The sequence below is a fragment of the Littorina saxatilis genome, linkage group LG12 (assembly GCF_037325665.1).
Source record: "Littorina saxatilis isolate snail1 linkage group LG12, US_GU_Lsax_2.0, whole genome shotgun sequence".
In the NCBI taxonomy this organism is placed as follows: Eukaryota; Metazoa; Mollusca; class Gastropoda; order Littorinimorpha; family Littorinidae; genus Littorina; species Littorina saxatilis.
This window is the reverse complement of record NC_090256.1, coordinates 78,207,785-78,222,797: the sequence shown is the minus strand read 5'-3', so window position 1 is coordinate 78,222,797 and position 15,013 is coordinate 78,207,785. Positions and strand designations below refer to the sequence as shown.

Genomic DNA, 15,013 nt, shown 5'->3' with positions numbered 1-15,013 from the left:
AAAATGCCGACACTTTTTATGACATTATTTTCTCAGATTGTTGAGGTCCGCGGGTTAGGGGGAAGAATTTACCCGATGCTCCCCAGCATGTCGTAAGAGGCGACTAACGGATTCTGTTTCTCCTTTTACCCTTGTTAAGTGTTTCTTGTATAGAATATAGTCAATGTTTGTAAAGATTTTAGTCAAGCAGTATGTAAGAAATGTTAAGTCCTTTGTACTGGAAACTTGCATTCTCCCAGTAAGGTCATATATTGTACTAGGTTGCAAGCCCCTGGAGCAATTTTTTGATTAGTGCTTTTGTGAACAAGAAACAATTAACAAGTGGCTCTATCCCATCTCCCCCCTTTCCCCGTCGCGATTTAACCTTGAACGGTTGAAAACGACGTTAAACACCAAATAAAGAAAGAAAGAAAGGAAGGTCTTAAAGGAGATGTTCCACTGTATCCCATTCCCTGCCTGCAATGTAAAGTTTAACTTTGGACTTTAAAATAAGGTTGCTTGTCATTTTAGGAGGGTTGGTTTTGATCCTGAAATTTGTTCACAACACTTACAGAACTTACAGAAAAAAGCAGGGTATCGAACAGTTAGGAGGCCTTGACCGTGGCGCATCATTATTTGAGATCTTAACATTGTTGTGGATACATATACATTGTATACATGAACAGGCTCCTTAACCTCAGCCTTGTTGCACTGTTGGTGAAACCTTACTCCAACTTCCTTGGACCAGAAACAAAAGATTTCAACAATTCTGCACTTGTCATGCTCTGCCTTGTAAACATAATTTTACTGTACATACTAATCTCAATTAATAAAATAAATAATTTTAGTAACATGGAATGTACTTTAAATATAGGAGAATGTAAGTACAGTGCGATGACAAGAATTTTTACGGCAAACATTTTCAGATGAAACTTGCAACGTTACACTGTATGGATACATGCACAGCTGAACACAGAAGCTTGCAGCACAGTTCAATAGACAAATTCCGAAAATAACTGTCGGGTTTGTATGGGCTGTGAAAGATTTAGTACCCTTTCTCCTTCTCGGACAAACTTGCAATACCTGGTTCCTGTACATGGTATAAGACAGACCCCCTTACTAATGACTGACCTGCAATGACATGTGGGAAGTAATTAAACTTTCCCATGTGCAGGCATGGGAATTGAAAATTGTAAAAAAGGCGGAAAATTTATAACTGAAGACGCGAAGCGTCAAGTCGACGGCGCGAAGCGCCTAGCTTTACTAGGGGGGTCCGGGGGCATGCCCCCCCGGAAAAAATGTCTCCAAAGAACCCAGATGGTGCAATCTGGTGTCATCTGAGCTCCAAGTTTGCCATTAAATTCTGTTTTTAAAATCAGAGTTTTTAGTACAAAAATGTACCAATTTTTGCTTTTTTGAAGAAAAAAAATATATACATGTATTATATGGTTTAAATTTGTAAAAAAATTGATCTGTTGAGACAAACAGGAAAATGGAACTTGTAACACAATCTGTGCAATCTGGTTTACTTTCAAACATAAAAGTTCAATAACTGAGGCGGGCGGTAGCAGTGCGTGAACAAAGTACGGAAAGTTTTTGCGGGCTTTTGCGCAAAGGCCAAAGTAACCGGTGCTTTTTTTGTGTGCCTCCCCCCTTTATTTTTTCGGCGGACACTTTTGCATTTTCGGCGGAACAAAAAAAAATATGGCGGACAATTCCCATGCCTGCATATGACATTAGGCCAGTCACTAGCATGGGTGCGTGTCTCATACACATGTTCAGGAACCACATGTCGTAAGTTTGTCCGACAAAAGTACTCACTCTTTCATGATTTTTTTTCCAACATGACACCCATACAGGCATTCACTATTTTCACTGTCTTTTTCTGTTTGACATAATCGACACATTTACAAAAAGAATTAAATGTCATTGGGAAAATGTCAATAAAAACAAGTCGCGTAAGGCGAAATTACTACATTTAGTCAAGCTGTGGAACTCACAGAATGAAACTGAACGTAGTCCGCCGCTAGTGCAAAAGGCAGTGAAAGTGACGAGCCTGTTTGGCGCGGTAGCGATTGCGCTGTGCTTCTTAGCACGCTTTACTGTACCTCTCTTCGTTTTAACTTTCTGAGCGTGTTTTTAATCCAAACATATCATATCTATATGTATTTGGAATCAGGAACCGACAAAGAATAAGATGAAATAGTTTTTAAATCGATTTCGGAAATTTAATTTTGATCATAATTTTTATATTTTTTAATTTTCAGAGCTTGTTTTCAATCCAAATATAACATATCTATATGTTTTTGGAATCAGAAAATGACGAAGAATAAGATGAAATTGTTTTTGGATCGTTTAATAAAACAATAATTTTAATTACAAGTTTCCGATCTTTAATCACCAAACTCACTCATTAGTTTTTAAGCCACCCAGCTGAAATGCAATACCAAACCCCGGCCTTCGTCGAAGATTGCTTTGCCAAAATTTCAATCAATTTAATTTAAAAACAAGAAGAGCAAACGCTCGATCGAGTCACTTTCGCAGTTCTGAATATTATATGAGGCATCAGATGGACAGGAAGAAATTGTTATTCACAACACAATGAGTCACGTTCACATAAAATTTGAGCCCGGTCACTTTTATAGTTTCCGAGAAAAGCCCAACGTTAAGTTGTGTGTTGCCGAACAGAAAAGGCTAGTTATCTCCCTTGTTTTTCTGATAACGTTCGTAAAAGGCTACAGATGTAAATACTTTGATGTAAAGAATAATCCTACAAAGTTTCAATCACATCCGATGAACTTTGTCAAAGATATAAAATGTCTAATTTTTCCTTTGACGCTGACCTGTGACCTTGAAAAAGGTCAAAGGTCAACGAAACCATCGTTAAAGTGTAGAGGTCATTGGAGGTCACGACTAAACAAAATATGAGCCCGATCGCTTTGATAGTTTCCGAGAAAAGTCCAACGTTAAGGTGGTGTCTACGGACGGACGGCCGGACGGACGGCCGGACAGACTAACACTGACCGATTACATAGAGTCACTTTTTCTCAAGTGACTCAATGAGGGTGTGACAGTGCCGCCTCAACTTTTACAAAAAGCCGGATATGACGTCATCAAAGGTATTTATCGAAAAAATGAAAAAAACGTCCGTGGATATCATACCCAGGAACTCTCATGTCAAATTTCATAAAGATCGGCCCAGTAGTTTAGTCTGAATCGCTCTACACACACACACAGACAGACAGACAGACACACATACACCACGACCCTCGTCTCGATTCCCCCCTCTATGTTAAAACATTTAGTCAAAACTTGACTAAATGTAAAAACTCAATGTGTACAAATTCATTGGTGTTAGGTGAAAGTACATGTACAATGTAGCCATGCAGGCAATCGTCCCCCCCCCCCCCCCCCCCCCCCCCACCAATCCCCAACCTCTCCTTAGCAAATAACAGGTGTTTTTTTGCTTTTCCTCAAATGTGATGGGTAGCACTGGAGTATGTGCTCCATGCCATACAGAACATCTCTTTTCATCAAAAATGTTAGGATGTTTCAAACTAGAAAAGTAAAAATTGGTTAGCTCTTCCAAAGCTTTCATTTATAATCTTGTAACCCATGCTGGGCATGACACTCATGACAGGCTCTGACCCCTTAATGCAAAAAACCCACTTTGTGCAAAACCACGCACACACACACACACACACACACAAACTGTGACACACACACACACACAGTGCCGCCTTGAGCAGTCTCGGTCGGAATCAGAGATCCAGGTGGATTACTGTATGAGAGATTTCAGTGTCAAACAAAAGCATTATGATGAAACAAACCCTTTTAAAACATTTGCACTTTAAACCACACACATGCACATTCAAGTGCACATGTACACACACGCGCACATTTTTGTTGTCAAGAAGATCCAGAAGTCACACAAATTCTAGCCTTGCTCAGGCAGAAATAAACAAGTCTTCATTCTCCTTTGGCAAACCCTGAGAATAAAAACAGCTGGTGTCAACTACACAGCTGTCTAAAATACTGCTGAGATTAATTAAGGATAAAACTGTGTTACAGTGGACCCTCCCCCCCCCCCCCCCCCCCCCCCCCCCCTCCTTTTCAGACCTTGTTTTCTCAGACTTTCTGTTCAGAACCTTGGTAAATTTATCCCCATATTAAGACCGCCCTTTAAGACCTTGTTTTCTCAGACTTTCTGAGGTCTTAAAAGGGGGTTCCACTGTATTTAATTTCCAACACATCAATCATTTCTATAAATTTGGCAAAGATAAAACGTCTTATCAGTCAGAGAAATTCAATTTATTTTACTTACTTGGGCAAATGTACAATTCATCTTACTTACTTGGGCAAATGTACAGCTCTTTGAGAATGTAAAACGTCATTATCTTTTTTCCATGTCAATATTTCATGTTGATACAATACCTCTTGCAAAATGAACATCAAACTTAACACCAAGTTGCAGTCAATAGAGGGATCAAATTTGACCACTTCTATCAATAATGGGGGACCCCATCATGCGCAACTCCATAATGGGTGATGCTAAGGGAATGCCATTCAAAGCACTTTATTAAGATATCACTACTTTTACACAATTTTCTGATGTTAGCGGAAGCAACAGGTTTTCTTTAGTACTGAGTTGCATCATACAAAACTTCCTCTGCGTAACTCTCCCGACGGTAACCATACCTTCTTCAATCATGCAGTCACAAATAATTAACTGGTAATCAAATCTAGCTTGGCATGTCATTTATGAGAATTACTATGGGTAAGTGTCTCTCATTACGAGTAGAAGTGGTCAAACTCCACCCCATCACCCTTAACTCATTCGCGTTGTGTCGGAATTGGAAGTCCGACAGCTGTGCTTTGCGTTGCCGACACATTGGAAGTACGATCCGACGGATATCACGAATTTTTAACGGTGTGAATGGCCCCGCTGACCAAGGGAAACAACCCCCGCAATAAACTTCTGCCTGTCTACAGTGGTACCATTCACTGTAAACAGTTCCTTCCTTCAATTGTTGGGAATAATTTGATTTTTTTTTACGGTGTGCGACCCACATGTTTTGACTTTTCCAAGATGGCGGATCGTTCTGCTACAAGACGTATTAACTTGAAAAGAGTGCTAGAACTTGTTATTCAGGACGGTTCTGATCTTGACCTTAGTGATGATGATGATAGTGGAGATGATATTTTAGATTCTGGTGACGAGTTTGTGCCAATGGACGATGATTTGGGTGATGATTCGGACAATGAAAGTGTCGATCATGACATTGTGTATGATGAACCCATGACATAGAAATTGTTTTTGTTTTTTTGCTTCAAAGAGGTAGTTTGACTGGATGTGAAGACAACAAAAGGTATGTTCTTTCAAATGTTTCATATATTTTCTAAAAGAGCAAGTTTTAAACTTTGCAAAAATGTAAGGTAAGGTTATTTTGTGTTGTTGATTTTTATTATTTTTTTTAAAATGGGTCAAAATTGTGCTCCGGGAGGGAACACGAGGGACAATTTAGATGCGCCCCGAATGAGTTAAGCCTGTCATTGATTGGGCAAAGTCGACTACAAGAAGTATACTACGCGAACCTGGCTGCACAAGGCTATAGCACTACGAAGTCCACTTTGGGCTGAACTAAGTACAGTCTTTACGGTCCTGTCGTCTATTGGCGGGCAAGAATTTACATTCAGGGCTAGCATTGTACACAAAACGGCGTATATACGCCAACCTATTTTTATTTTGTTATTGTCTTAGTCTTGTAAAGAGGGAATTAATCGGGAATTCCCGATTTTCAGGATGTTTTTAGTTTTTATACGCCTTACTCACTTTTTCCAATGCTAGGCCCTGTACATTAGCTGACTGAGAGCTTAATATTTGTGTGACTACTGGGTCTTGTATTTCTGTCATAAAAGCTGAAGTCCGTTGGAATGTGAAGATTTGTAGGTGCTGGTTTCCCACATGAGTCCGTCGCCTAAAGGATCATGGAATGATGGGAAGAGTACATGTCGCCAGAACGTTCTGAAAAATACCACACACATCATCAACCTTTATTAAACTGCAAAAAGAGAAACATGACTCAACGGCAATTCAGTGCAGAGCAACACTTGCTAGATTATGACATCATAGTGACAAAGAAGTTGGGGACATATCTCTTTTAGTGATGCAGAAAAATAACAGGTTCCTAAAAATTATTATTAAAAAAGAAGCCAATAGACTATGAAATGATTGATGAAGCGACAAAAGCTTTAAGCATCTCTGCCAGCATACTCTGATCCCTGCTCAAAGTTGTGAAAATCTTGCTTACCTTCCACGACCAAGACCGAAGAATCTTTTCCAGTTGCCCCAAAAGCCAAAGTTGTAGGGATTCTTGTAAATCTAAAAATCAAACAGTCAAAAATGCACTGCAATGAAGCATGTTTCTTGTGGTGACAAGTTAATGACACAAACATAGCACACACAAACAAAAAACACAAAGAATGGGTTTTCCGTACTGTATGGCAGCTCGATTTCCCTAGTGTGAAAGCAGCTCGAATCTCCATGATGGTAACCTCACAGGACAAGGCATATGAGGTCATATCCTTATTCTTATCCATAGGTTACATGGATCTAAAACTGCACCTCTCTAACCTTCTGCACTTCTTCAGGAAAGTGAAAGCAATGAGTGCTCATCACCTCAGCTGGAGTGATTATTCGTTCCAGGTTTTAAGATTTTTTTTCTTCTTATACATGCAGGGCGGTAACCAACATGCAAGGCTTTCAGTTTTTATTCAAAGGTCAATATGTTCTGTCAACACACTTTTTATATAGTCGTCCCACAATTTCAATGCTCAGAGCTTTAGAAACCTTACACATTCCATAATGATCAGGCATGGGAATTCCAAAATAGGAAAAACTCTGAAAATAGGCCGAGGTCCAGGGGCCGTCTAGGCCCCGGCGGGGTACAGGGGCAGAGCCACGTTGGGGGGACCATAGAAAAACGATATTTTGCATTTTAGATCAATATTTTGATAGTTCTCGTGTAAGCAAATAATGGATAGAGAGACAATCGTATACATATAATTTAATTTACCTTTTTTTGCCGCGGACAATTTTTAATTTTCGCGGACAATTTTTAATTTTTGCTGAAACGTAATTTCCTTTTCGCGGACAATTCCCATGCCTGAATGATATATACTTACTTTATGACACTGAACAGAAAATGTCTTGCTAGAAAAATTAATAAGCAAAAGCAGAACCTCACTACCCTCCTTATTACCACAACCCAAAACAAGGAATAGAGAGTTAAAGTAAGTAGTACATATGTACTCACAAAACAGATAACGCAGACAGTTATCAAAAACAACTTGAATTTTACAACTCTTAAAGAGCCACAAAGGAATTGAAAATAGCTTTTATCTACAAAGGTCCAGCAAATCATTAAAGCTTCTTTAAATCAGCAGTGGCATTTGGTTATTTTTGAGTTGTATGAGTGTTGCATTAGAATACTAAATCTGCTACCTGCTAATAGATGTAATATCTTACCAGTCCTTTCTTTCTGTAGCGTTTCCTCTGCTTGGTATTGATGTGAGCTTCAATGCTGGTTTCCCCACGACCGATCAGATGAGCGTGCCACACCATGAGAAGTCCCAGCGCCACAGACACGCCGGCACACAGTATGAACTGGAATATGATTGCGTTGTGGAACATCATGTCTCCGTAGCCAGTCAGAGCTTCTGGGCTTTGATCGTCTGTTGAAGGGCTCTTTGAACTGGAAGCAGCTTCAGCCTTCTGTGATTAAGGGGAAACAAAAAATATCCAATGTATTGTATCGACTGTAAGGATCTTTTGAAAACTCAAATAAGCTGTGAGTAAGATGGATGAGTGACATTTCGCTCCCTGGATATTTCACTCCTACAGTGGCCCTGGCATTTCACACACGACATTTGAAAAGATATGCACTAAAGCTAAAGTGCCAATTAAACTAATGCCAAAAACGCGATAAAGTAGAATTCTCAAGTTTCAATTTAAGGTGGCTTGGCCACACGAAGCAAATTCTTGACCTAACTTCGAACAGTTGCTAGCACATGCTGCAAAACTATAAAGAGCTTCCATAGAGTCATGAATGAACGTTTTGTGTGCAGTTTGCAACTGGTCTTGTTTCACAGTTCACATCTATGCCCAAACAGCATACTTAGCTGTACAGTAAAGAATTGTATAAATTACCTTGGTTTCATATTTGGTGCCCCATATTTTCTGGTAGGCCATGTTGATTGGGAAGAAGAATGCTGGTACAGTCAGCTCCTGAAACCAATGTTAAATTAGACGTGTGAGTTACACAAACACTAAACCAAAAAAATTACACAGTAGCAACATTTGATATTTTTAATTCAGAGCGACAGTGGTTAGAGAAAGCATATATGCACTATAATTGCACGATTAATGAACTGGTTTTATGATTTCCGAGTGCTACTGATGATAGAAACCATGCAAGTACTAAACCATTCACTCCACCGGAAAAACAAATGTCTCACCACAAGACATATTTGTATTGTCAAAATCCTTATGCCTGTTTTGTGCAGGCAATAATTGCTTGCGGCTATAGCTAGAGGACGTTTATGAAACAATTTTGTCACCAGCCAGGAAAGAAATTAAACACGATTGGTTGATGCCAAAAGAGTGGTCTCCACTCGTCGGTAAACAGACATGAGCAGCCAATCAGATTGGCAGCCCTGCAGTCACCAATGTCCTCGTTTAACAAGCTCCTCAAAAGGCACACTTGTCTAATCTCCTCAATTCCTAATCTTCCTCACGGCGAGAAGTCTCCATGAAACGCTACTTGCTCGCCCTCTCGCCGCTCAGAAACTGGAGACTGCACATTTAGTATCTTGCAAAGCTGAAGAAAAGGCTTCTTTCTCTTCTAGCTGTCTCAATAAGAAGGAGAAAATTATCAGGAAGTGCAGTGCACAGTGCTCAGTTTAAGTGCAGTGTTTTTGTTTTTTGTTTTTTGTTTTTTTAAAGCATTATGAAATCAATAAATACTGTGTTCCCCATTCCCTTTTCCATTACAGCAGGGGAATTCCATGCTCCATCTGGTTTCAACCACATGCATGCTACAGACATGGGTGTTACTCTTCCGGCTTTTGCCGGATTTCCGGTTTTTGAAAAAATCTGAAGCCGGAAATTCCGGTTTTCCGGGTTTAAAAAAAAACAAAAAAAAACAAAGCTTCGTTTCGCTAAGTTGAAATAACGAGCAGCGGTTCCGATCCGACTTTTGACACCGGTTCGCGTGCTTTCTCGGTTCGCTCCCTTGGATTTGCCGCCATCTTGCTTATTATGATTTGGTTTCGTCGGTGTCCAGAAACTTTCTTTCAAACTTGAGCATTTTGGACCCCTGCCTTTCAGGTTTTTTTATTTTTCCCAGTAACACCCATGTACAGAAATCACTTGCCTCTTTTCCAAAAAAGTGTTGCTTAAAGACATCATGGCCAGCAAATGTGACGTACACTGTGCCAAACCACATGTAGAAACAGAAGAGGAAAAAGTAACGGTGGTTGTAGTAACCAACACAGTTGTTCAGCCAAGCTTGTATCTGTTAAAGAACAATATGCAATGGCCACAAATACAGCAAAGCATGACAATGACTTTGAGAGTATATATGTGCATTTTATTATTGATGTACATGTACTTTAAATGTACACTCTTTGCTGTAAATATGAAATGTTCTTGCTACTGTTCAAAAATTGCCACATAGTTTCTGTATTCTTCGGCTGATGATCATGATTCTGTCAGAATATAACCTCCAAATTTCAAACACATATGAGGCCTAAAAAAAAATAGGTGTGGTTACGGTAACCCGACCTACCCTATTTTTTGGGGCCGACCCTATAACTTTTTATTACATTTGTCAAAAAAATACCAAAAAAACCAAGTAAACGAGTGCAGAAAACGCAATGAAAGCGAAAGCGCCCGAGTCGCACACTTATTTCCCTGTCAAGTAGGTTTAATTTGTACACATTAGAAAAAAAAGTAAAAACAAAAAAAAAGTGATTGCCTACCTTCCTACCCTATTTTTTTTGGCTATGTTACCGTAACCACACCTATTATTTTTTTTGGCCTGATTTAATAATTCATCAGTGAGACTGCTCACTTCACCACAAACAGACATCCAATCTGAGAAGGACAGGAACTCGAAACATTAATTAACAAGACACTCACTTCTTCTTCTGCGTTCGTGGGCTGAAACTCCCACGTACACTCGTGTTTTTTGCACGAGTGGAATTTTTACGTGTATGACCGGTTTTTTTCCCGCCATTTAGGCAGCCATACGCCGTTTTCGGAGAAAGCATGCTGGGTATTTTCGTGTTTCTATAACCCACCGAACTCTGACATGGATTACAGGATCTTTTTCGTGCGCACTTGGTCTTGTGCTTGCGTGTACACACGGGGGTGTTCGGACACCGAGGAGAGTCTGCACACAAAGTTGACTCTGAGAAATAAATCTCTCGCCGAACGTGGGGACGAACTCACGCTGACAGCGGCCAACTGGATACAAATCCAGCGCGCTACCGACTGAGCTACATCCCCGCCCCAGACACTCACTTTCCCCCCCACTTTGAAGCCAACCACAAGCAGCAGTGCTTTTACCTTCTCCATTGGACACCAGCAATTGCTGACAAGTCATCATCAACCCAGAGAAAAAATGAACAAACGATCCAATCAAGACCAATCTTCTGTGTTTTGATCTTCAAAGCAAACATGCCAAGGTGACAAAGGATACGGCAGTGGTGGTCCATCTTGAGGATGCAACGCTTACAGATGGAGCAGTGGTGTGACCTGGGTGGTTTGGGGGAGATGCACTTCTTACAGATGGACACAGCCTGTGGCACATTCTGAAAAAGAACAAAAATGTCCATCACTTCTAACAAGCACAAAAAAATGCGGAGGTCAGGGTAGCAGTTCATTTTTTCTTGTACAGATAAGTGTGACAGGGAGACTACCGTCGCCCTTCACAGCAGGCTCTGCAGAGTTGTTGGCCTTTAATAATAATAATAATAATGGTGATTTCTATAGCGCTTTCGAACACACAAAGCGCTTTACAAAAGCAATAACAACATCATTACCAGAATGACGCCATTGACGGAATAGAACACAATCATAAACACTTTACAACAAAAACCAAAAACAAAACATAAATGTTACAAAAATCCAGAGGCTCTTACAGGAACGAACTCCCAGTATACACAACAATTATAATGCACACACACACACACACACACACACCCACACATGTCCACACACACGCACACACACACACACACACACACACACACACACACACACACACACACACACACAGTAAACATTGTTCATCCGAAAGTGCACATTCACAGGGTCGCGACAACTACATCATCATAGAATGCTTCTCTGAAGAGGTGAGTCTTGAGATTTGCTTTGAAAGAAGGCAGAGATGGACTGAGACGTAGAGACAAAGGGAGTTTGTTCCAGATATGATCAGCTGCGACTGAAAGACAGCGGCCACCATGATCGTCCCTCTGATACTTAGGAGCTTTGACAAATTTATTTTGGGAGGCAGAGCGGACAACCCTTTCAGGATTGTTTTTCTGCACTAGATCGGACAGGTACTGTGGAGCCGTGCCCGCGGCAATTTGATAGAATATGCAGCAGATCTTGTATTTAATTCTTTGTTCGACTGGAAGCCAATGTAGCTGTTTGAGTAGAGGCGTGACGCTTTGTTTCATAGGTGTTCGAAACACGAGTCTAGCGGCAGCGTTCTGGACTAGTTGCAGGGGCTTGGTGACAGATTTGGGACATTCAGCTGAGTGCAAGCTATTTAGAGCTCGCCGGCTAGACACCTGTGGATTGTAGAGTTCTGTTTGTGATGGGGTCTGGCGGCTTCTGTCTCTCTGTATGTTCTTGGTTTCCTTTGCGTAAAATTCTTAATCCTGTTTGATTAGACTTCGCCTCCAAAGGTGATTGTTGTCTTTCGGCACTGGGTTACATACAGTTGCAGTCTGTGGCACAGTCTAAACAGGAAAAATTATTTGCATCCCTTCTTACAAGCACAAGCAATGAGGAGGTCTGGTTTGCAGCGCATTTCTTACAGGTATAGACAAATTAAGCCTGTGGAACAGTCAAAAAAAGATCACTCCTTACAATCACTGGAGATTGTCTGTTTTTCTTTACCCAGACAGACCCTGGAAGAATTCTAATATTCAAATAATTAATTGAATCTATTGTTGGTAGCTGTTTTGAAGCAACACATTCCTTGCAGGTCGTCACATCTTGGGGCATACTTTCAAAACAAAAGGTCATTCTTTCATTCACAAGAAAAGAGTTTCAACAGCATTCATGGAGCTTGGTTTCCTTTTAACTTAGCAATTCAATGCATTCTAGAGTTCACGATTAAAGTTGCAGAAACCAACAACAATAATGTGTCTTCTCCAGATGGTTTATGTCTTATTTCAAAGCGTTACCTGTATTGAATTTACTTGAATTGACATTGTGTACAATCTGCCCTTAGTTTATAAATGAACACATGTACACCATACACGCACACGTGGTGTAGTTGTTGTTGTTGTTGTTCTTTTTTTTTTAAAAACTGTTTGTTGCCTGATAAAGCAAGTTACCCAGGATGCCCTTCAGGCAGCGAAAGGGTTAAACAGACATGACTGCAACCAACCTGGGGCGGCAGGCCAGGGGAGGTGAAAGCGGCCATGACATAGTTAAAGATGACGTTCGCCAGCAGCCAGTGAGCAAAGAAGAAGTGGACCATGACCCACAGCATCTCTGTCTGGTACCAGATGTGGGGGAACACGCAGATGTAGAACACCGCCACCACCATCGTTGTCAGAATCACCACCAGCGTCACCATGATCTGAACAAAGGCATGAGATCATGAAATTTGGAAGAAGAAAACATTAAGCTTGCCAATACACCCCTTGAAGCAAGTTAGCCAGGACGTCAGCTGGCGTCTTACAGGCAGTGAAAGGGTTAAAGAGACATGACTGCACCCCCCCCCCCCCCCCCATAAAATTGATGTTGAAATAAATATGCAAAATCCAGTAAAGACCTGGCAACAGTTGCCTTACGTCTTATGAATTTCTTTGCGGACAGGCTTACGTTAAAATCGTAAGATCGATTTACTTATGGTAACCTTTTTTCCCAAAAAATATTTAGTCAACCTTCTTAACAATGTTGACATCTGGATTACCAAACTGACAACATTCCATTGAACCATATTTCATTTAGTCACACACATCTCGATCACTTTTCTTCTCTTTTCTAATATTACTGTTGTTATTGACCAACATTTAGATGCTGTTTTGTATTTAAACTGCCCTGTGAAATGATCGAACAAACGACAAAACAGAACTCACAGGTCCCATATACTTGGTGAAGTGGTCGACAATCCAAAACATGGGCTCTAGGGCGGCATCCAACATGGTGTGGAAGGACGTGAACTGGTTGTAGCACAGTGTGAACATGGCCAGATGGCAGTTCTCCAGCTTGCCCGCCACCCATCGCTTCACGTTCCGAGGGAAGTCCATCAGGCGCCACTGGATCCTCATCGCGGTCAACACTCATGCACCTGGTCAGCACCGCCTACTGAAATTGAATGCAATACATGTGTTGCTTTCTCATTGCGTTTATTTTATAGCCTCTGTAAATTTAAAACATTTTATTAATATTTTGGATGTCTTATATATAGGGGTGAAGAGTATAGCTCAGTTGGTAGAGCACTGGACTTGTGATCGAAAGGTCGCAGGTTCGAATTCGGGCCGGGACGGACACGGGTCAACTTTATGTGCAGACCCAGAGACGGAAGCCATGTCCCACCCCCGTGTCATCACAATGGCACGTAAAAGACCTTGGTCATTCTGCCATAAGTGCAGGTGGCTGAATACACCTAAACACGCAGACACCTGGGTAGCGCGACTCCGTTGCTGCTAGCTTTCCACTGGGAGGAAGCGACCCGAATTTCCCAGCGATGGGACAATAAAGTAATGAAAATGAAAATGAAATGAAAATGAAAAATATGTGTGTGCATGTGTGTGTTGCTGTTGGACGGGGGTGGGGGTGGGTATAGGGTAGTGTGTGTATGTGTGTGTGTGTGTGAGTGGGGGGGGGCCGTACAACTGTAAAAAGCACTCACTATTGAAACGTTGTTGATTTACTTTAAATTGACTGTTATCTACAGCAACATTTACTGAAACAATCAGCTGCTTCAGAAATCAAACACACCATGTTATTGGGAACTCTACAAGGATAAAGGTATAAGCAATCATGGTTAAGTCATCAACAGCTCTAAAATGATCTGCAACTTTAACAAAAATGGCAAAAGATATCGCCAAATTGAAATGTCAGACCATTTTGACACCAGCTGAAATATGGAGCCAGAGTTGATGAGATCACCTGGCTAGGCAATACAAAACGATTTCGAGGGGTTTAATTAACTGCCCTTTGACTTAGATTATAGAATTCGATTCAAGGTTTGCTTGTCGTTTTCTTTCATTTTCGTTTGAGACAAATGAAGCTTCCTTTAATGTGATCTATATATTGCTAATCAACTCTTGCATGAAAACAACATCAACAAGTTATATACTTGAGAAGTAAAGGGGTCTGCATTCTGTTCAGCGAAACAACGTAATGGACTGTGGAGTGTCCGATATCGATATGGTCCAAAGCTACAAGAAAGAAGGCAAGAGAACAACAAACCAGCGGCAGTAGCAGAAGAACAGGAAGTTGAGCGACATTTTTGGTTTCAGCCACCAAAGAGTACGTAAGCATATTATCTCCCATGGCTCACATCTCTCTCTCTCTCTCTCTCTCTCTCTCTCTCTCTCTCTCTCTCTCAATAGATACTGATGTGTGTGTAGTGTGTGTTTGTGTGTGCCGTCAGTGTGTGTCAGTATGTGTGTCACAGTGACTGTGTGTGTCAGTGTCAGTGTGAGGCGGTGTGTGTACGTGCCTGTGTGTGTGTGTGTGTGTCTGTACTGTGTGTGTACATGATGTATGTGTCACTGAGTG

At 40.9% G+C, this 15,013-nt stretch overlaps 1 protein-coding gene across 1 annotated transcript; it reads right to left on the bottom strand.

Moving 5' to 3' along the window:
- Positions 1-4,093: 4,093 nt before the first annotated feature.
- LOC138982848 (palmitoyltransferase ZDHHC16-like) lies at positions 4,094-14,673 on the bottom strand. Its single transcript, XM_070356218.1, has 9 exons — positions 14,589-14,673; positions 13,363-13,591; positions 12,666-12,860; positions 10,743-10,854; positions 9,414-9,547; positions 8,189-8,266; positions 7,508-7,753; positions 6,291-6,361; positions 4,094-6,004 (listed from the first exon to the last, which is right to left on the bottom strand). The coding sequence occupies exons 2-9, from the start codon at positions 13,552-13,554 to the stop codon at positions 5,890-5,892; spliced, it is 1,143 nt and encodes a 380-aa protein (XP_070212319.1). The 5' UTR covers positions 13,555-13,591; positions 14,589-14,673; the 3' UTR covers positions 4,094-5,889.
- Positions 14,674-15,013: the final 340 nt, after the last annotated feature.

Excerpts from the sequence above, each read along its gene's own strand:
- LOC138982848 (XM_070356218.1), bottom strand. The coding sequence starts at position 13,554 with ATGAGGATCCAGTGGCGCCTGATGGACTTCCCTCGGAACGTGAAGCGA. Across the intron at positions 10,855-12,665 it reads CCCCTGGCCTGCCGCCCCAG|AATGTGCCACAGGCTGTGTC; the intron begins GTTGGTTGCAGT and ends GTTCTTTTTCAG. Across the intron at positions 6,362-7,507 it reads GCTACAGAAAGAAAGGACTG|ATTTACAAGAATCCCTACAA; the intron begins GTAAGATATTAC and ends TTTGATTTTTAG.